General features: G+C 59.3%; 1 protein-coding gene across 1 annotated transcript in view; it reads right to left on the bottom strand.

The window, feature by feature from the left end:
- Positions 1–13,901: 13,901 nt before the first annotated feature.
- The window catches only part of LOC121102467 (protein flightless-1 homolog), a 14,003-nt gene continuing 11,807 nt past the window's right edge, over positions 13,902–16,097 (bottom strand). The window contains exons 27-28 of the mRNA XM_040628342.1: positions 15,739–15,857; positions 13,902–14,236 (exon numbers count right to left, since the gene is read on the bottom strand). Of these exons, the coding sequence (XP_040484276.1) occupies positions 13,902–14,236; positions 15,739–15,857 (454 nt within the window). The remainder of the gene's footprint in view (positions 14,237–15,738; positions 15,858–16,097) is intronic.

The raw sequence follows: 16,097 nt of genomic DNA, 5'->3' as shown, positions 1-16,097 counted from the left end.
GACCTCTGCAGAGATTATGGACCTAGGCCGGGGGCGCACGGACCCGGGAGTCTCTATCCCCTCACTGGGCCCCTGCATGGCGACCGACGGTAGCAGGATGCCTGGGTCCTGGGTCCTAGGGCTCTGGCAAACCCTAGGTCTGCTCCTGGCCTCAGTTTCCAAATTTGTGAAATGCTTCCGCAAGGTCATCTTTCAGAAACGAACAAATGCAGGTGTAGATCGCAACATGCAACAGGGGCTCAATAAGTGGCATGTTATTATTATTCCTGAGTAAAACCAACACCCACCCTTGTCTCTCGTTATTTCCTTGCTCCCCCACCAGCCGGCACATATTAGGGTCCCCCAATAAATAAATGCCGAGTGAACCACAGGTTACATGCACAACCATCCTTCGTAGGAGAGGAGGGAGCCTTGTAATACCCATTTCACAGGAGAGAAAAACTGAGGCCAGAATGGAGAAGTGGCTGCCGCACACGGTCACACGGAGCAGATGGCAGGGTAGCCTCCTGAGTCACGCTGTGTGCCCGGCGAGCCAACAAATAAAATAACGAAGCCACCACGCCACACTGAGAGGTGACCTAAAGGGTCAGGCAAGCAGGCCTCGTGCCAGGTCGTCCACCTGTTTGCTCGGCTCCCGGAAACAGCATAAGCCCTGACAGCTTCTCACACCGCTGCCTCACACGCAAGCACACACGACGCTTCACAACGGGCCCTAGGGACCGCTCATTCTGAACCCGGGTCACCGCCCCCAAACCGCCCTGTATCTAGTCCGAACACAGCCCTGCGCCTTTAAATCTGAGTGCGTCCGAGAGTCCGCGCCCCCGAGGGACCGTGTTTGTCTGCGAGAGAGCGTGGCCCGCTCGTCATTGGGCTGAGCTGCCTAGTATTTTGGAACGTGGGCGGGCCTCGGGCGCTCCGATTGGAGCTTGTCTGAGAGTGTCGGAGGTCAGCGGCCACCCCCGGGGCCTTGGTGTTCGGTTCCCGGGTCCTCCGAGTTCCATTCCCAGGCGGGTCTGGGCTCTGGGCGCCCAGCACACCCGCTGTGTCCTCCGGTCGCTGTGCTGAAGCCGCGACGCACGTACAGCCGGAGTGCGTGGCGGCCCTGGTCACCCAGGCCAGCGCGGAGCGTGCGTCGGACGCAGGTCGGGGCGTGGTCTCCGCCGGACCCGCGGTCAGCGCCCGGAAGGAGGGAAGGGCTTTGGGCCCCAGGCTGGAGTTCGAGTGTCTAGCCTGCCCCTTCACGTCTTGGGCACATCACTGCATTGCTCGGGCCCGGGTGCCTCCCGTGAACCGGGCCCACAGGACCACCAGGGGTCAGCCGCGCGGCCCGCCTGCCCCGGCGCCGGGCAGCAGGTGTGGCGGAGGAGGGAAGGACGGGAGGCATTTCAGGGCGCCGAGTCGGGTTATTTTTAACCACCCGCGCCCTCCAGCTCTTCCCGGAGTTGGAAGGCGGTTTGGGCCTGCGCGACCCCGCCAGGGGTTGGGCGGAGTCCAGTTTAGGCAGGAGGTATTGAAAAAGTTTTACAGTTTTCAAGTGGATTCTGGTCCCGCTGGAGATAGCTGGCAGTATTGATCAGCGATGAGGAAACTTGAAGTGGCTGCAGGGCCACTGGGTCCCCCCCTGCCCCAGCTCTTGACCAGCTCAGGCCCCAGAGCCCTCTTCTTGTCCTATTTTTAGTCTGGGCAAAATTGGGGCGGGTTGGCTGATCTCGCAGATTCCAGTCTCAACCGGCTCTAGGCATCTCTTCACCAGGCTACCGAGCCCTGGGCACCCACGGCCGAGCTGAGAGGGCACAAGTCCTGGTGCCCGAGCTAGCTCTGAGCCCCACTGTCATCCTGCCGCAAACCGCAGACAAGTTCTGCCGGTGTCTGACTCGTCACCCCGAGTTCTCACCTGGGTCACACCCCCCTCAGCTCTCAGGGCCTGAGTGCAGAACCTGAGGCTGGAGCCTTGTGGCATCAAATGGGGCTGGGAAACCGATCTCTGCCTCCACTTCCCAAGTCATACCCAACCTTACAGTTCTGACTCCCCACTTGTAAAACCCCTTCACCACGCCTCTGCCATTTTACAGTGAACAAACAGCTTTGGGCCCCTCATCTTCCCTCTCTCTGCGGCTTGGGCTTCCAGCCTCTGGAGGACAGCTTGCTCCCTTACTCCCACGTGCCCCTGCCATTGATCCCCAACCGAGGGGGCCAAGAGAGGCCCTGCTCCAGAGGCACTGGGCCAGTTCTCTGTTTTGGGGGGTGTTCTTATTTATTTGTTTCGTTTTTAAATATCTTCTACACTGAACGTGGGCTGAACTCAACTCCGAGACAAGAGTCAGATGCTCCACTGACCGAGCCTAGCCAGGCCCCGCTTGGGGTCTTTAGGAGTTACTCTGCTTGCTGCTCCCCACAGCCAGGCCTTCAGCCTTGACTGGCATGCGCCTCCTGGGCGGCCGGGCCACCTCACTCATCCTGTCCTTTGACTCAACCTTGTTTCCCCTGGGGGATATCCTGTTGGATCGGGGATGGAACTTGCCCCTCTGAGCTTCACGAGTTCCTCAAAGGCCTGAGGGGCCTCCCAGTGCAGGCTGTCTGGGACCCCAGGTTGTATGTTCTCTAGACCTGGTCTCTCCTGCATGGTTAGGAGGTAGGATAAAGCAGCCTCGAGACTGGCTGCAGGCCCCGCGTGGAGACTGGACTGTGGGAGTGGCAGAGTCTGGACTTGCAGTCATGGTCCAGATCTTGAAAATGGCAGTACTCGATGATAAGACTCACCCCTACGGTCTTGGGTGATATCAGGGGTCCTGAGGGGTGGGATGGAGAAGATGGGCCCTCACTTCTGATTCTGACACAAAGTCTCCGGGCCTTTGTACAGGAGGCCCTCTCTAGGGCGTGGGTCGCTGTTTGCAGAGGTTGGGGAGAGGGAGCTTGGGCAGCCTCCCATCTCCTCCCAAGAAAACCTCCTGAGAAATTCCCAGGAATGCCCTCACGGGCTGTACTCATGGAGTCCCAGCACGATGGGGTCTGTCCCACTGCCAGCCTTCAGCCACCCCCAGAGCTGTTCCTCACACCCCGGCTCTTTACAGGCAGACAGACCATGGCAGAGCTCCCAGAAACGGTGCCAGCGATGAGGTCCTGGGCGGCACTGTGGGACTTCCTTCCCTGGCCAATGCCCGCCGGTGCTGGGCGTGGCGTGGCGCCGTGTTGGGGCATTGCTACCCTGGCTGTAGGAAGCGGTGTGTAGGCCAGGCTGGGAGCCGCATACACCTCATGGCCTCCCAGAGGAGGACAGCAGGGCTGGGGCCGCAGGAGGGCACCTGGGGGGTGGTGGGAACTGCCCAAGGTGGGCACCTGCTTCTACTACCCAGCAATCTGCCTGGCGCAGCCTCCTCGGCTTTGGCATGACCCCCAGGCCTCAGATGCTCTGACCGTGTCATTCTGCCTGCAGCTCATCGACAGGGGCCACCAGCCCGTGGATGAGGATGACGCCAAGGGGGACAACATTATGCCTGGAGGAGAGCTGGAAGGAACTTCAGCCTCCTCGGCCACGCTTGCCGCAACAGCCTCCTCGACCCCCACCTGCTGCCCTCAGCCAGCCTGTGTCACTCGCGGCCCCCGCCAGCTGCCCAGGTGAGTGGCGGCCCCCCGCCAACCCGGTGGGTCCCCTCTGCTGGTCCTATTTGGGGCAATGCATGGAACCCGGCTCTGCTGCATTGACTGGCTCAGGTGACCAGGCAGTCCCTGCCTCGCCTGAGACCGCGGCCTCCAGGTATGTTGAACGGTGGCCGCTTCTGCCCTCCTAACCTCCTGGCTCGCGCTGCTCCGTGCCACACGAGACATGGACTTGAGTGGTGGTGGCTTGAGAGCGCATGCAGCAGCGTTAGGGCAGTGAGAGGGCCCAGGATGGGGAAACTGAGGCCCGGCACTCATCTTCCCACTCTACACTGTTTTAGGGCGTTGGGGATTCTGGGCCAAGTGAGACTTTGTCATCTCGTGCTCACTCTATTGTGAGACCTTGAGCTAAGCGCTCTCTTAGGTGGTCATCTTTTACAGCTGGGGAAAGACGAGGCCCAGGATGTCACGCGAGCTAGTAATTGGGTGGAGTTTCTTGGCCTCGACGGGTCGGCCTCTCACATGCTCTCTGACCCCTTCGCTTGCAGCGGCCCGCAGACGGCTCAGATGTCGTCTCCACTCAGCTCCCCGCACCGCGCAGCCTGACGTCCAGGAGAAGTGCTGGCGCTTCGAGCGACCATGTGACCATCCCAGCGGCGCAGCGTGGCTCTGGGCTCAAGAGCTGGCCGGGCACATCGCCTCGAGCTGAGGCCTATTGGAACAAGTTCCTGTAGAACTGTGCCCTTCGGGGCGCTGGTGCCCAGCGGGTCCTTCTACGACGGGTGCAGGCGGGCGGCCGACCGCAGCGTCTGCTGGTCCTCTGGCGCCGAGGGGGCCTGTGGAGCCTGGTGCCCGGGCTGGACACGTGGCCAGGGACTCGCAGCGGGCCGTGCGCTCGGACTCAGCTGGAGTTCTGCCCGCTGGAGCAGCCCCTGGGACCGCCTCCCGGTGGGCGGTTCACCCTGTCCGCGCTTGCTGCTGGAGCTGCTTTCGCAGGCCCTGGCCCTCCATCACCGGCCGGCCATCGGCGGCCTCTCTCGGGTGCCTGATCCGGCCCAGCGTGGCCTCGGAGGAGCTGCTGCTCGAGTGCACTCCAGCGCCTGGAGCTCACCGTCGCCGTGTTCTGGCTGTCCCCAGCGCTGCCGCCTGAAGAGCCCTCCTTCCTGGCCTGCCCCTGGAGGGGCTGGCGGGGAACCCTGGCTTGCAGGACTTGGGTACTCCGGCAGAGAGCTCGCCCCGGGCCCTGGACGAACGCGACACCGGAGCCGCCGGCGGTGCTGCAGGCTGGCAAGGGCGTGCAAGGTCGCGGCACTACCCGGCCCTGGGGGCGGCTGGACCGGGAGTCCACCTCGAGCCAGGTGGTGCTGCACCTGGGAGGCCGGGCGGACTCGGCCGCCCGAGGCGGCCCTGGGGAGCGCTCCTGCAGGCCCTGAGGCGCGACGACAGCCTGAGCCGGCCAGCCTGCCCTGCCACTTCAACCCCGACGTGAACCCTTCGGTGGCCTGCGTAGGGAGGAGATCGACGTTACCTTGGCTTCGCAACTATACAGCGGCCTGCAGGCCCTGAGTGGCTGCTCTAGCTGGGTGGGGACGGGGCGGCCGGCACTGCTCTGGATGCGTGGTGAGCGGTTGGGGGGGGCGCTCCTCCAGGCCTCTTTGGAGAGCACTTTTTCTCTTTGCTTTTAGCCAGAATAGAAGAGGGTGCGCGCTCTGGTAAGGCCACACGGCGTAGCATGTGTAACGTGGCGCAGTCATCAGGGGAGCCCCCCAAGCCCGGAGAGCTCGGCTGGGGGCACCTGAGCAATCGTTAGCTGCCTCTGGGGACAGCTCCTGAGCGCCCCGCCATGCACACATGCCCCGTCAGCCCTTGGCCGCCCTAGACCCTGGGCTCGGTCCATCGTCATCAGCAGTGAACCGCACTCGACAGAACCCGGCTTCTGCTGTCCTAGGCAGGGGACACAGGCAGCTCCGCTTTTCGTCAGAGGGTGAGTCAGCGCTTCCCGGTGCCAGCTGCAGGCATCTCGAGAAGTTCCAGGGCTGGGTGGTAAACACCGTGTGTCTGTTTCACCCCCAGGGGCCAGAGTTCTGGCCTGCCGCCCACCCCGGGATTGCAGCTCTGGGCGGATTTGAAGCGCTGCGGCCGTTCCGACGTCACACGCGTGTATCTAGCTGGCTTGTGGAGCTCTCCCCTCTAGCCTGGGGCAGGAGCTGTCGGAAGTGCTGCCCATCTCATACCCTCAGGGAAGGCCCCTTCTCTCCACCTGGGCTGTTTGCTCTTTGCAAGCCAAGGTTCCCTGTGCTGCCGCCTGCCTGAGCGGGAGGACGCTCCCATTAGCTGCTGTGCTTCTCCCGCTCCCCGCCCAGAGAAGCCGGGCGGGCAGGTCTGGCTCCACAGTGCCATACCAGGAACTGTGCCCCGCCTCGCCACCTGAGTTCTCCTGAAGCCTGGCTCGGGTGGGGGAGGGTTCCTGCCATCACCTCCCCAGGATCCTCCTGCCTGGCTTTGGTATCCTTTGCCAAAGCAAAAGCTATGCCTCAAAGAATGTGAGTAGGAATAAAAGGAAACATTCAGATGTCTGTGTGATTTGTGCTGGGGCTCTTACACGCAGCTCTCTGAGTTCCTGGAAGCTGGGCCGCAGGTCTTGGGATCTGCCTGAGGAGTCAGGGAAGTCATTGGAAAAGTAGGTTGTGTGGAGAGAGTATTAAGATTCTTGGTGTGATAGTCACTTTAGTGACGGGACCCAACGAGAGGAGGGTTTCTTCCCCCGAAGTCCAAATCCTCAAGCCCCCACTGTGCTTTTGTAGGGTTGCTGCCCCAAGCCCCTCGGCCAGCATGTCAGTGTTCAGGAGAACTGTGGATGTCTCTTACCTCCCTTGCTCTCCTATGGCTCCAACAAATGTGACACACTCCCATGGGAGCTGCAGAACCATCTCAGGGTCCCCTTCCAGAGCCATGGCTGGGGTCTCACTTCCTTTGTCACCACAGATGATGGGCAGGGGGCCTCCAGGGGGGGCTCTAAGGGCCAGAGGTCACCACAGCCGCTCAACCCATTCCCATGCGGTCGTATTTCCTGAGGCAGCCCCACCCCCTTTGAGCGGTGAGTTGGGTGACAGGGAGCAGGATCAACGTCCCTCTCATTCAGGGCCAGCACATGGGACCCACGGGCTGCATCTGTGCACCTCGAGAGGTCATGAGGGCGCTCCTCAGGCACCAGGTGGCTGGGTGGTGCCACAGAGAGGCTGTGGTGAGGGTCAAAGGGCAGGGGACTGGCTTAGCCCAGGTGCATGCAGATCACCTGGCTTGGGACCGTGAGATGGAGCTTGAGCAGCTGTCATGATGCAGACGGTGGGCAAGGGAATGGCCTGAGGCAGACAGAGGCTGGGGGCCTTGGTGCATTCTTGCTCAGAAAATGGGGATTACGCCACTACCGACTTCTCAGGCGGCTGTATGGAAAGTGTGTGGTGTGTAGTGTGAGCCCAGGCCAGGCACAAAGGAAACCGCCCCGAACCTTGCCGGGCCCCTGCTGCCTCCCCCCTGACTCAGTGTCACAAACCCCAAGCACGTGCAAGAGGCACCCGGTGCCAGGCCCGTGTCTGACCGGGCAGTCGTCCTCGACCCCTGGTGAAGGGCTGGCTGGGCACGGGCAGGGGAGCAGGCTCTGGAAGCCAGCTGGCCCGTCCAGAGCCCCTCTTCTTCGATGACCAAGACTCCCCGGCACCGTGGTCCCCTCTCGCGAGGCCTGCGGGCTTCAGGTGGCTCTGAAGTCCTCTGCACAACACCATTTCAGTAAAGACAAAGTCAGGATGAACTGAAAGGGGAGAGAAAGGAGGCGCTCGTGTTCACATCATCCACCCCAGGTTAATGGCTAGGACTTCAGTTTCCAGCCAGAGAACTGAAGCGAATCACTATTTTGCTGGGATGCTTCAGGGCCATGTGTGGCCGGGCTGGCCTCACTAGCACCCAGCGTAGGGGCTTAGCAGTTTCATTCACCCCTTTAATGCGAGGACAATTCCAAGTCACTTGTGGTCTCAGCCCAGGGTCTAAATGTCTCCATACTAAGACTCTCCACGCTGAGGTGGCGGAGGCAGGCCATCCATGTCCTTGGCTTAGCTTTACCAGGTGACCCAAAGTTGATGACTGTGGTATGGCAGACAGGCCCCCAAGCTCAGAACACAGGGATTGCCAGTGCGGATAAAAGACAACCCCCTGTGGCAAACAGAAACCATTATAATATAAAATACGGCCACTGCTCTCTCGCTCACGCAGAACCCAATCCCCCTAGAATAAATCTACCACATATAAAACGCTTCCTTCCGAAACCCACTTTGTGAGACTTCTTCTCTCAGGAGCACTTAGCTGTGTGGATAATCTCTCAAGTGGGGGTACTGCTCTCATTCCCTAGAGCTGGCCTGCCTGGTGTTCCAACCTTGTCACGACGGCCGTCCCGTTATCCGCGGTGTCCCTTATCCGCTGAGCTCAGTTCCGGGCTGGCCAACTGTGGACCAGAAGCAGATGATCCTCCCCCGTGTTTCGGGTCCATAGCAGCCTCACGCTGGGTCACAACGCCCACTCATTCTCCTGACGTCATCCCGCAGGCATTGTATCGCCTCACGTCCCCACAAGAAGAGGGTGGGTACGGTACAATATATGGTAGTTTGACAGGAGAGACCACGTCTCACGTACGTTTTATTACACAATTCATACTGTTGTGTTCTATTATTAGTTATTGTGAATTTCTTGCACTGCGCCTAATTTAGAAATCAAACTTTCTCATTCATATGTAGGTATAGGAAAAGACACAGTAAAACAGAGCGTCGTATAGGATTAATTACATCTAGGGGTTTTGGCATCCACTGGGGTCTTGGGACGTAACCCCCAAGGATAAGCCGGGGAAACTGTATTTGAACCAACACACCCTGAAGAAAGTCTCTGTGCACACAAACTATGGCAAAGGACATTCTTGGAGTGGGTCGTTCGGGTGTTCAGGCCCCTGAAGGAGCTCTGCCAAACTGCATTCTGGAGGGACTTCTGGTCAGCAGGGCAGGGAAAATCCGGACCGGAGCCCCCGCGGCGGGAAGAAAGGGGGCTAAGATGAAGTGCCTGGGGGAGGCGGGAGCTCCGGAGGGCACCTGTCTACCTCCCCAGCCCAGCCCCACTGCCCCAGCCTGCGGCTCCTAACCCTTCCCGCAGACTTTACGGACTTGAGCGGACAATGGAAATCGGGCACTCTCCACCCAGCTGTGCGGCTCGCCACACCTCCCTGAGCGCAAGGGGGAGGGAATTGTCACTTCGATGTCAGCTGAGGAGCCACTTGGTTGTCTCAGGGGCCAGAACCTACCAAGAGAGAGCAATGCCTCTGAGCTGGCATCCGAGGTGGACAAGAGAGTCATCTTCCTGAGTTCTAGCGGAATCCGGCCCTCTCCCATTCACGACGCTGTAGCACTTCACTTTATGCGCGTTGGCCCAGGCAGGCGCATGAGGCACCATGCTGGACGGGGTGGAGAAACGCCGTTCTGGAGCGGCTCACCCAGCAGCCCGAGGTCCAAGGCCACCGCTCCATCTCTGTCCTGTTCTCCTAAACGAGGGCCTTCGATCTGGTACATCACCTATGGCTCACACATTGGAATTGTTCAGAAGTCACACTTTTGTAATCAGAAAAATATATTCAAACACAACCCAGCACCATTAGCAATTCGGCGGCACTCACCTCACCGAAGGAAATAAGGCTGTAGTGGACGAGCCCAGAGTGTATTCCAGAGACCAACGGGAATGGCTGCGGGATGCCATTTTGGGCTCTTTTCTGCATGGCTGCCAATTTCCCTGAGAACTCAGTTCATGTGGCTGGACCTCAGGCTGGTGGGAAGGCCTGACTCTGAGCGCATTCGACAGGTGTGCTCTCACCTCAGCCTGGAGAAAGGGTATGGATTCTCCCAGAGCTGCCAGGTGTTAGGCATGGCGACGACCTCAATTCCAGCTTGGCCGCTACAGGGAAGCACGCCCCGGCCTGAGCCTCGGTCTCTGCCAGCAGACGGGCAACAGGCACTGCCTTTGCGGGAGGCTGGATGAGAATGTGGTGTGTGACCCACCTGGCCTAGTGTCAGTCAGTTGGGGTCGTTTTCACCAGTCCTGCACTGCACGAGCTGCAGATGGAGGTCAGTACAGGGGTTCAAACCCTTCCAGTCCGTTAGGTGGGAAAGTTCTAATTTCTCATTGCCCTAACTGCTGCTAGCCTGAGCCGCCATCAAGAGACCTGGAAATTCCCTCACCGGTTCTGCTTTTGGTGTTCACCACCATCAGGCCTGGCCGTACTTTCCACTCGTAGCCTCCAGGCGAGTAAGACCAGCCTGGTACAAACAGGGCTCAGGCTCAGCGTTTAAGGCGAAAGCCCAGGAGGGGCAGACCCAAGCCAGGTCTGACCTTGTAATAATCCATCCCGGTAGTTTTTGGTCTTGGCACACACGGAGTCACCTGTGGAAAGATTAAAATCCACAAATCCGGTTCTAAAAACTGAATCTATGAGGAACTCCCTGAGCTCAACAACAAAACAATCCAACTTGAAAAATGGGCGGTAAAAGACATGAACAGACGTTTCTGAAGATACACAAGTGGCCATAGGGCACGCCGAAGACGCGGCTTCCCTGGTCATTAGGAAAATGAGTCAAAACCACAATGAACTTGACACCCATCAGATGGCCAAAACAAAGATAAAATAAAGGAAACTCCGCACTGGGCGAGACGCAGAGAAGCCTTGCGCGTAATGTTGGTGGGAACGTGAACGCAGGCAGTCTGCTGGGAAAACCGTCACACAGGATGACCGTAAGAGCCAGACCTAGTCCCAGGTATGTACCCCCAAAGAATCGGGAAGACAGGTGTTCAAATCATGATAGAGTGTCAGATGATTAGCACCATTCCCCGAGCCAAGATGTGGGAACAACCCAAATGCCCATCAACTGACCGGACGGAGCCATATGGCTCAACCATGAGATGGAGTGTCGCGTCAGTCACACGTGAGGAATCACGTGCGACACAGCTGCGTGGATGAATCTTGAAGACAATATGCGAAGGCAGAGAAGCCGACAGAAGGCCACAGGCTCTTGTGATTCCATTTCTACGGACTGTTCAAGAGGTAAAGCCACCAAGACAGAAAGCGACTGGTGGTTGCCAAGGGCTGGGGGAGGGGACTAAAACACAAACGCAGGGCCGTGACCCCCAGCCACTGTTCAGATGCTCCGAGAACTGCTGTCGCCTGGAGGGCTCGGGCCAGGAGTCCAAGACTCTAGCTCAGCCTGGCTTCTCTCCAGCAATGACTCTGTGCAACTCACACTCCAGTCCTGCTTATCTCCCTAACCAGCAAGATAGCGCACGTCGGTTACGTCATCATTCACAGAAAGTTTGTAAGACTACTAGAGAATCGGGCCACCTCTGCACAGTGTGGAGCACATTCTGAGTCTTGTGTGGTCTTCCCCAAAGCACGACTCTGCGCTGGAGCTGTTCTGTGGGGCTGGAGCAGCTCAGCTCACCGCCCCACCGGTGGACAGGGAGGAAGGGCTGGGGCTGGGAGGAGAGGCCAAGAGGCCAGAGGCTGGTGAGAGGCCCTCGAGCCCTGGCTGGGGCCGTGGGCCACCGCTTCTGCCACCGGCTCACCAGGACACTGAGCAGCACTGGCGCGATTCGAGAAGGACGGCGACCAGATAGGTTAGCCGTTAAGAAACGAGGGGGCGCAGGCGACGATGCAAAAGAGTGCGACCTCCCGAACAGCCATGACCTCGTATATTCACTGACGCTCAACGATCAAAGACAATCAGGGGAGTTCTCCTGGTCTCGCAGCACGCTCCCAGTGAACGGCAGTACATCGTGGGAAGGTCACGGAGTGATGATGTAACGGTAAGCAAATGTAGCCTGTACTTAAACATGTTTCCGTGGTCCGGCGGGCTAATGTCAGGAGCAATCAGGTTTCTGTTGGGGCGGCTTCTGCCCGGAGCAGACCAGGCATTCCTGGCTGCTCGCTTACGTGAGGGGGCTCTCGGAGGGCAGCATTCCACCCTGAGCAAGCAGGCGTTCCCAACTGCTCGTGCTCTGATGTCCACACTAAAGCCCGGGTCACAAACCATGTTCTCCTTATTATACTCCTTAGCATAAGCTCAGGGCCGGCGCAGCATCGCACCAATCACCACTCAGAGCAGAGGGTAGGACTCTTATTAAGACACACAAGCTGTGCGGTGTCCTGCCGCAGAAATGTCTGGGTAAAGAAAACAAAGCTTCTTCGAGACGTGATTTGTAGAACAAGGGCCAATGCTCTTGCCCTGCACCCTCCTTCTCAGAATGCCTGCCAGCAGAACCCTGTCCAGCTGCCCGGAGCCTGTGTACCAGGAGTGCTGGTCCCTCAAGGGGACTTTCCAGAAGGGAAGAAAGTCTGGGAGGCCACAGAGCGGGATGCCTACCCTGGCGTTAAATGCTCTGTAGCGCCACCAGCGAGAAGCCCTCGGCTCAGGTCACTGCCCAGCCGAGGCAGACTCTCCAGAGAACTTCCGGATCCTGACTCCGACACAGGTGCCAGGCCCCAAAAAGCCACCGCTTTCCACAAGGCCTCAGGGCATGGTGGAAGGTCCTAGTGACAATAGCTTTTTCCCCAAGAGGAAAGGGGGCAGGTCTGAGAGCAGCTCTCTCTCCCTTCCCCCTGCCTCATCTGTTCTGGGGACAGAAGGGGACGGGTGTGTCCAGGTTGCGGGCAAAGGCTGCATTTCCGGTTCTTTACCGTGGACTCTGGGTTTGTGGAACTGGCCCGGCGGTCTTTGCTTCTGGCCTCTGGCCCGCGGTTCTTCCTCTGTCTCCTGGCCAGGTCAGGGCTCTGAAAGTCCCATGTGGAAGAATGAGGGAAGGCTGGAGTTTAGAGCAGACACACCGAAGAGGCAGGAAGTCCAAGTCCGAAAGTGTTTGGCGGAGGGCGGCCCCTACTAGCCTTTGAATGTGGCTGGAGTCCACTCACCGGCGCCAGGTTCCCCTTCCTCCTGTCTAACACACAGAGGTCCTCACTTCCGTGGCCCTGCCAGCCACTCCCTAAAGAACCTCGGAGCCCTTGAAGGCCTTGGCCCACAATCACTACGTCCTGATAAAAAGGGCAACTGTTGTCACTTCACACATGCCCTCTTCCAGAAGTAGGACTCCAGCCAACTGGGCCTGAGGCCATACGGAGAGCAGCAAAACCCAACAGGCCCGTGAACCAACCGCCTGCTCCCCACCTTCCATGCAAGTTAACTGAGTTCTGCGATCCTTCCCAGGCCTCAAACAGCCCTTTTAGTTCTGACTGCCCTGTCGCCAGGATAACTTAGTCAGTTGGCCTGGTGGCCTAAACACTGCTTCCTTCCAGTGGGGGGCAAAGGACCTTGCGGAGACGCCTGAATGCAGGTTCAGGGCTGACCACCTCTCACACACTTCAAACCGTCGCAGTAGCTGGTCCTCGCCCTCCGGCACCGTAGCCAGCCCCATGCCTTACCGAGCCTTTCTGCGTTTTCCTGGACGCAGAGCTGGCAACAACATGATGTCAGCATCACAGTCTGAGACTACCTAAATTCCTTTACAGACAGGAAACCTCTAAGAAAGGCGGGTAGCTCCATCTTACTGAGAAAACGGTGAGGCTGTGAGGCTGAGTCCCCTTGCGCTCAGGCAGGCTTTGGGCCCGGCTCTGCCCAACAAAGCTTCTCCACCGTTCCTGGCCATTCTCAGCACAGATCTAAGCTCCTGGCTGTGCCCTGGAGTGGGAGGGGACTGTTTCCAACTGCCTCCGGGGGCATTATCCCCCTTGCTCCAATGTTCGGGACAATTCTCACCACACCCGTCTTCGAGGCACCGGCTCAGCCGCGTCACCCCGAGCTGGTTCCTACTGACATCCCCAGGGCCAGGTTCGCACCTGGAAGGATGCGGCCGATGATGAGACCTTGCGAGCCCACAGAGGCTAGGAGGAGCACCCAGGGCTGTGGGGTCAGGCAGACCTCGGGCCGCGTATGACCCTGAGGGAGAGGCGGTGTTTGTTACGCCGGCCTCCGCGCCTCACAGTGCTCAGCTGACGGAGGTAGCAAGACACGGACGGTGAACTTGGCCAGCACCGGGCACAGCGGGCTGCAGTCGAACTGCGCAGCCTTTCCTTGGAACCTCCAGCCCCACCGCTGCCTTCCTCCGTTGCCTCGGGTCTCCGGGTAGGAACACCACGCACCCGAGCCGGGCTGCACCCTGCCCCCCGCACCTCCTCCGCCCAGGACTGCCTCCCCGCCGCGCCCGCCTCCCTGGGGCCACGCTCGCCCAGTCCTTCACTGAAAGAAGCCGCACGCTGCTCGGGCTTGGCACATGTGGAACTGCAGGCCCTTGTGGGCTCCATCTTCTGCACAGTCCGGTGACGGCGTGGCTGGCTGCCATGGCAGGGACATGCCCCCGCCTCGCCGGCGCGCGTGCCTCTCCCGGTCGGGCTGGACTCTACCCCAGCGGTCCCCATGGCAAAGCGGGCGGCTCCAGCGAGCTGCCGGTGGGTCTCGAGGCAGTAGCAGGCGTGCCCTGCCGCTTCTGGGAGGGCTGTCGGCCCAGAGGAAGAAGCTGCAGCCGCCTCGGCCCAACTTGTAGAACTGGCGGCCCTGGTTGGGGGCCCTTCCTTCCGCGGACGGTGAGCAGCAGGGGGCCTCCTGGCCGCAGTTGCAGGTCACGAGCTGCTGCCCCCATGACGGGGCGGCGGGGGGCAGCATCCGGGGGCGCTGTCCATTCTGTTCAGGGACTGGCTAGCCTGCAGGTAGTTCGAGGGCTGGCTGGGCTGGCTGGGAAGTTTGGGGCCCCGAGAGAACCCCAGGTCCAAGATCTCCGCGCAGCGTCCTCGTACACATCCGCCGAGCTTAGCCGACAAACTCCAGGGGCAGTGGTCGGGAAGGCCGCCGCGCTAAACTTGAACTTCAACCTAGCGAGGCCACGAGATGACAGAAAGCCTTACTACCAGCTGCAAGCGTCTTTCCTTATCCCGCGCAGGGCACGCCCTACCCGGCTCCCTCGGCACCTGCGCGCGCCCAGGAGCCTCACGCCAGGTGCCTGCCAGCCATGAGTTTCCGGGTGTCATGAGAGCGCAGAGTAGGAGACAGAGGAAACCTGAGACCGTACATCTCCCAAACACAGAAGCTCTCGGGCGCCTGGGTGGCTCCATTGGTGAAGCATCTGCCTTCGAGGCTCAGGTCATGATCCCAGGGTCCTCGGGATGGAGCCCTGCATCTGGCTCCCCTGCTCAGCTGGGAGCCTGATTCTCCCACCCTCTGCCCTCCCCCGGCTTGTTCTCTTCTCTCTCAAACTAATAAATAAAATCTTTAAAAACAAACAAAACACAGAAGCCTCGAAGTTCACCTCCTATAACCAGTGGTTCTGACCCCTGGACCTCTGCTGGTGAGGTCAGAACTACTTTGTAACAAGGCTAAGAAGTCACATCCGTTGTGCTCGCCCCCATGTTGTATGCATGAGTCTAGACGCTACGGCCCACGCGACCGGCCCAGCAGACTCATTGAGAGCAGACCCGAGTGAGTCCAGCGGTCTCTATGGAGCCAGACGCGACTCACAAAAATGGAAAACATGGCTTTCTTTCTCTGTTTTCTGCTTTGCAAAAGACATTTCTCTTTATCTTTTTGCTTTTGGAAATAGGTAAAAATATGCTATTTATGTCAGCATGCAATGTATCTGCTGTAAAATAAACATATTAAAAATGTCTCCACTTTAATCGAATACGTTAAGTATTGATAACTTAACCCACAACGGAGTTTCCTGGGTGCCTTCCCTTGAGGATTTTTAAGAGCATAAGGGGTCCTAGGACCAAAACGCTTTGAGGACCAGTCCTTACCCACAGCCTCTGACTTTTTGCAGAGCCTGGGAACGCCATCCGACACACGAATATTCACTTCCCCACACTCTACTGGGCAGCAATCTAGCTGAAAGGGCAGGTGCGGTGCCTCGTGGTTCTTCTGACGCACGCAGGGCTCCGCCCGAAGCGTTCAGGAACGCGCCCCCAGGCCCGCTTCCACCTCAGAGGCATGGATGGGAGACACTTGAGCAATTCAGGACCAGCAACCCGGCTGCTGCTGAGCGTGGCGAGCGCCTGTGTCGCAAGCCAGAGGCCCAGCTCACCTGTAGACTGGGTGCGGCTGACACACGGGACACACGCCCGTCTGCTGGCCTCCAGCACAGAGTCGGGAACCACATGGCCGATCGGCATTCTGGGAAGCCCGTGCAGCTGAGGTAGAACCCTGGGGAGGGAGCACAGGGGAGCAGGGCGGCAGGAGCCGGCAGACTGCGGGAAATACACATTCCTGGGCTGTGGCCTGGCTGGCAAGGAAGCTGTTCTCCGGCTGATTAGGAGACGCTCCTTTACTGGAGGACACGTCCGGGTGGGACGCAGTCGCTGGTACCGAATGACTGGTAAACACAGGCCCGCATTTATTTCTCATCTCCCTAAGAAGCACAAACTGCTATGGCTGACTCTGCTT

Source organism: Ursus maritimus, unplaced genomic scaffold, assembly GCF_017311325.1.
Source record: "Ursus maritimus isolate PB19 unplaced genomic scaffold, ASM1731132v1 scaffold_14, whole genome shotgun sequence".
NCBI lineage: Eukaryota > Metazoa > Chordata > Mammalia > Carnivora > Ursidae > Ursus > Ursus maritimus.
The sequence above is the reverse complement of the archived record's forward strand: the minus strand, read 5'-3'. Positions and strand labels throughout refer to the sequence as shown.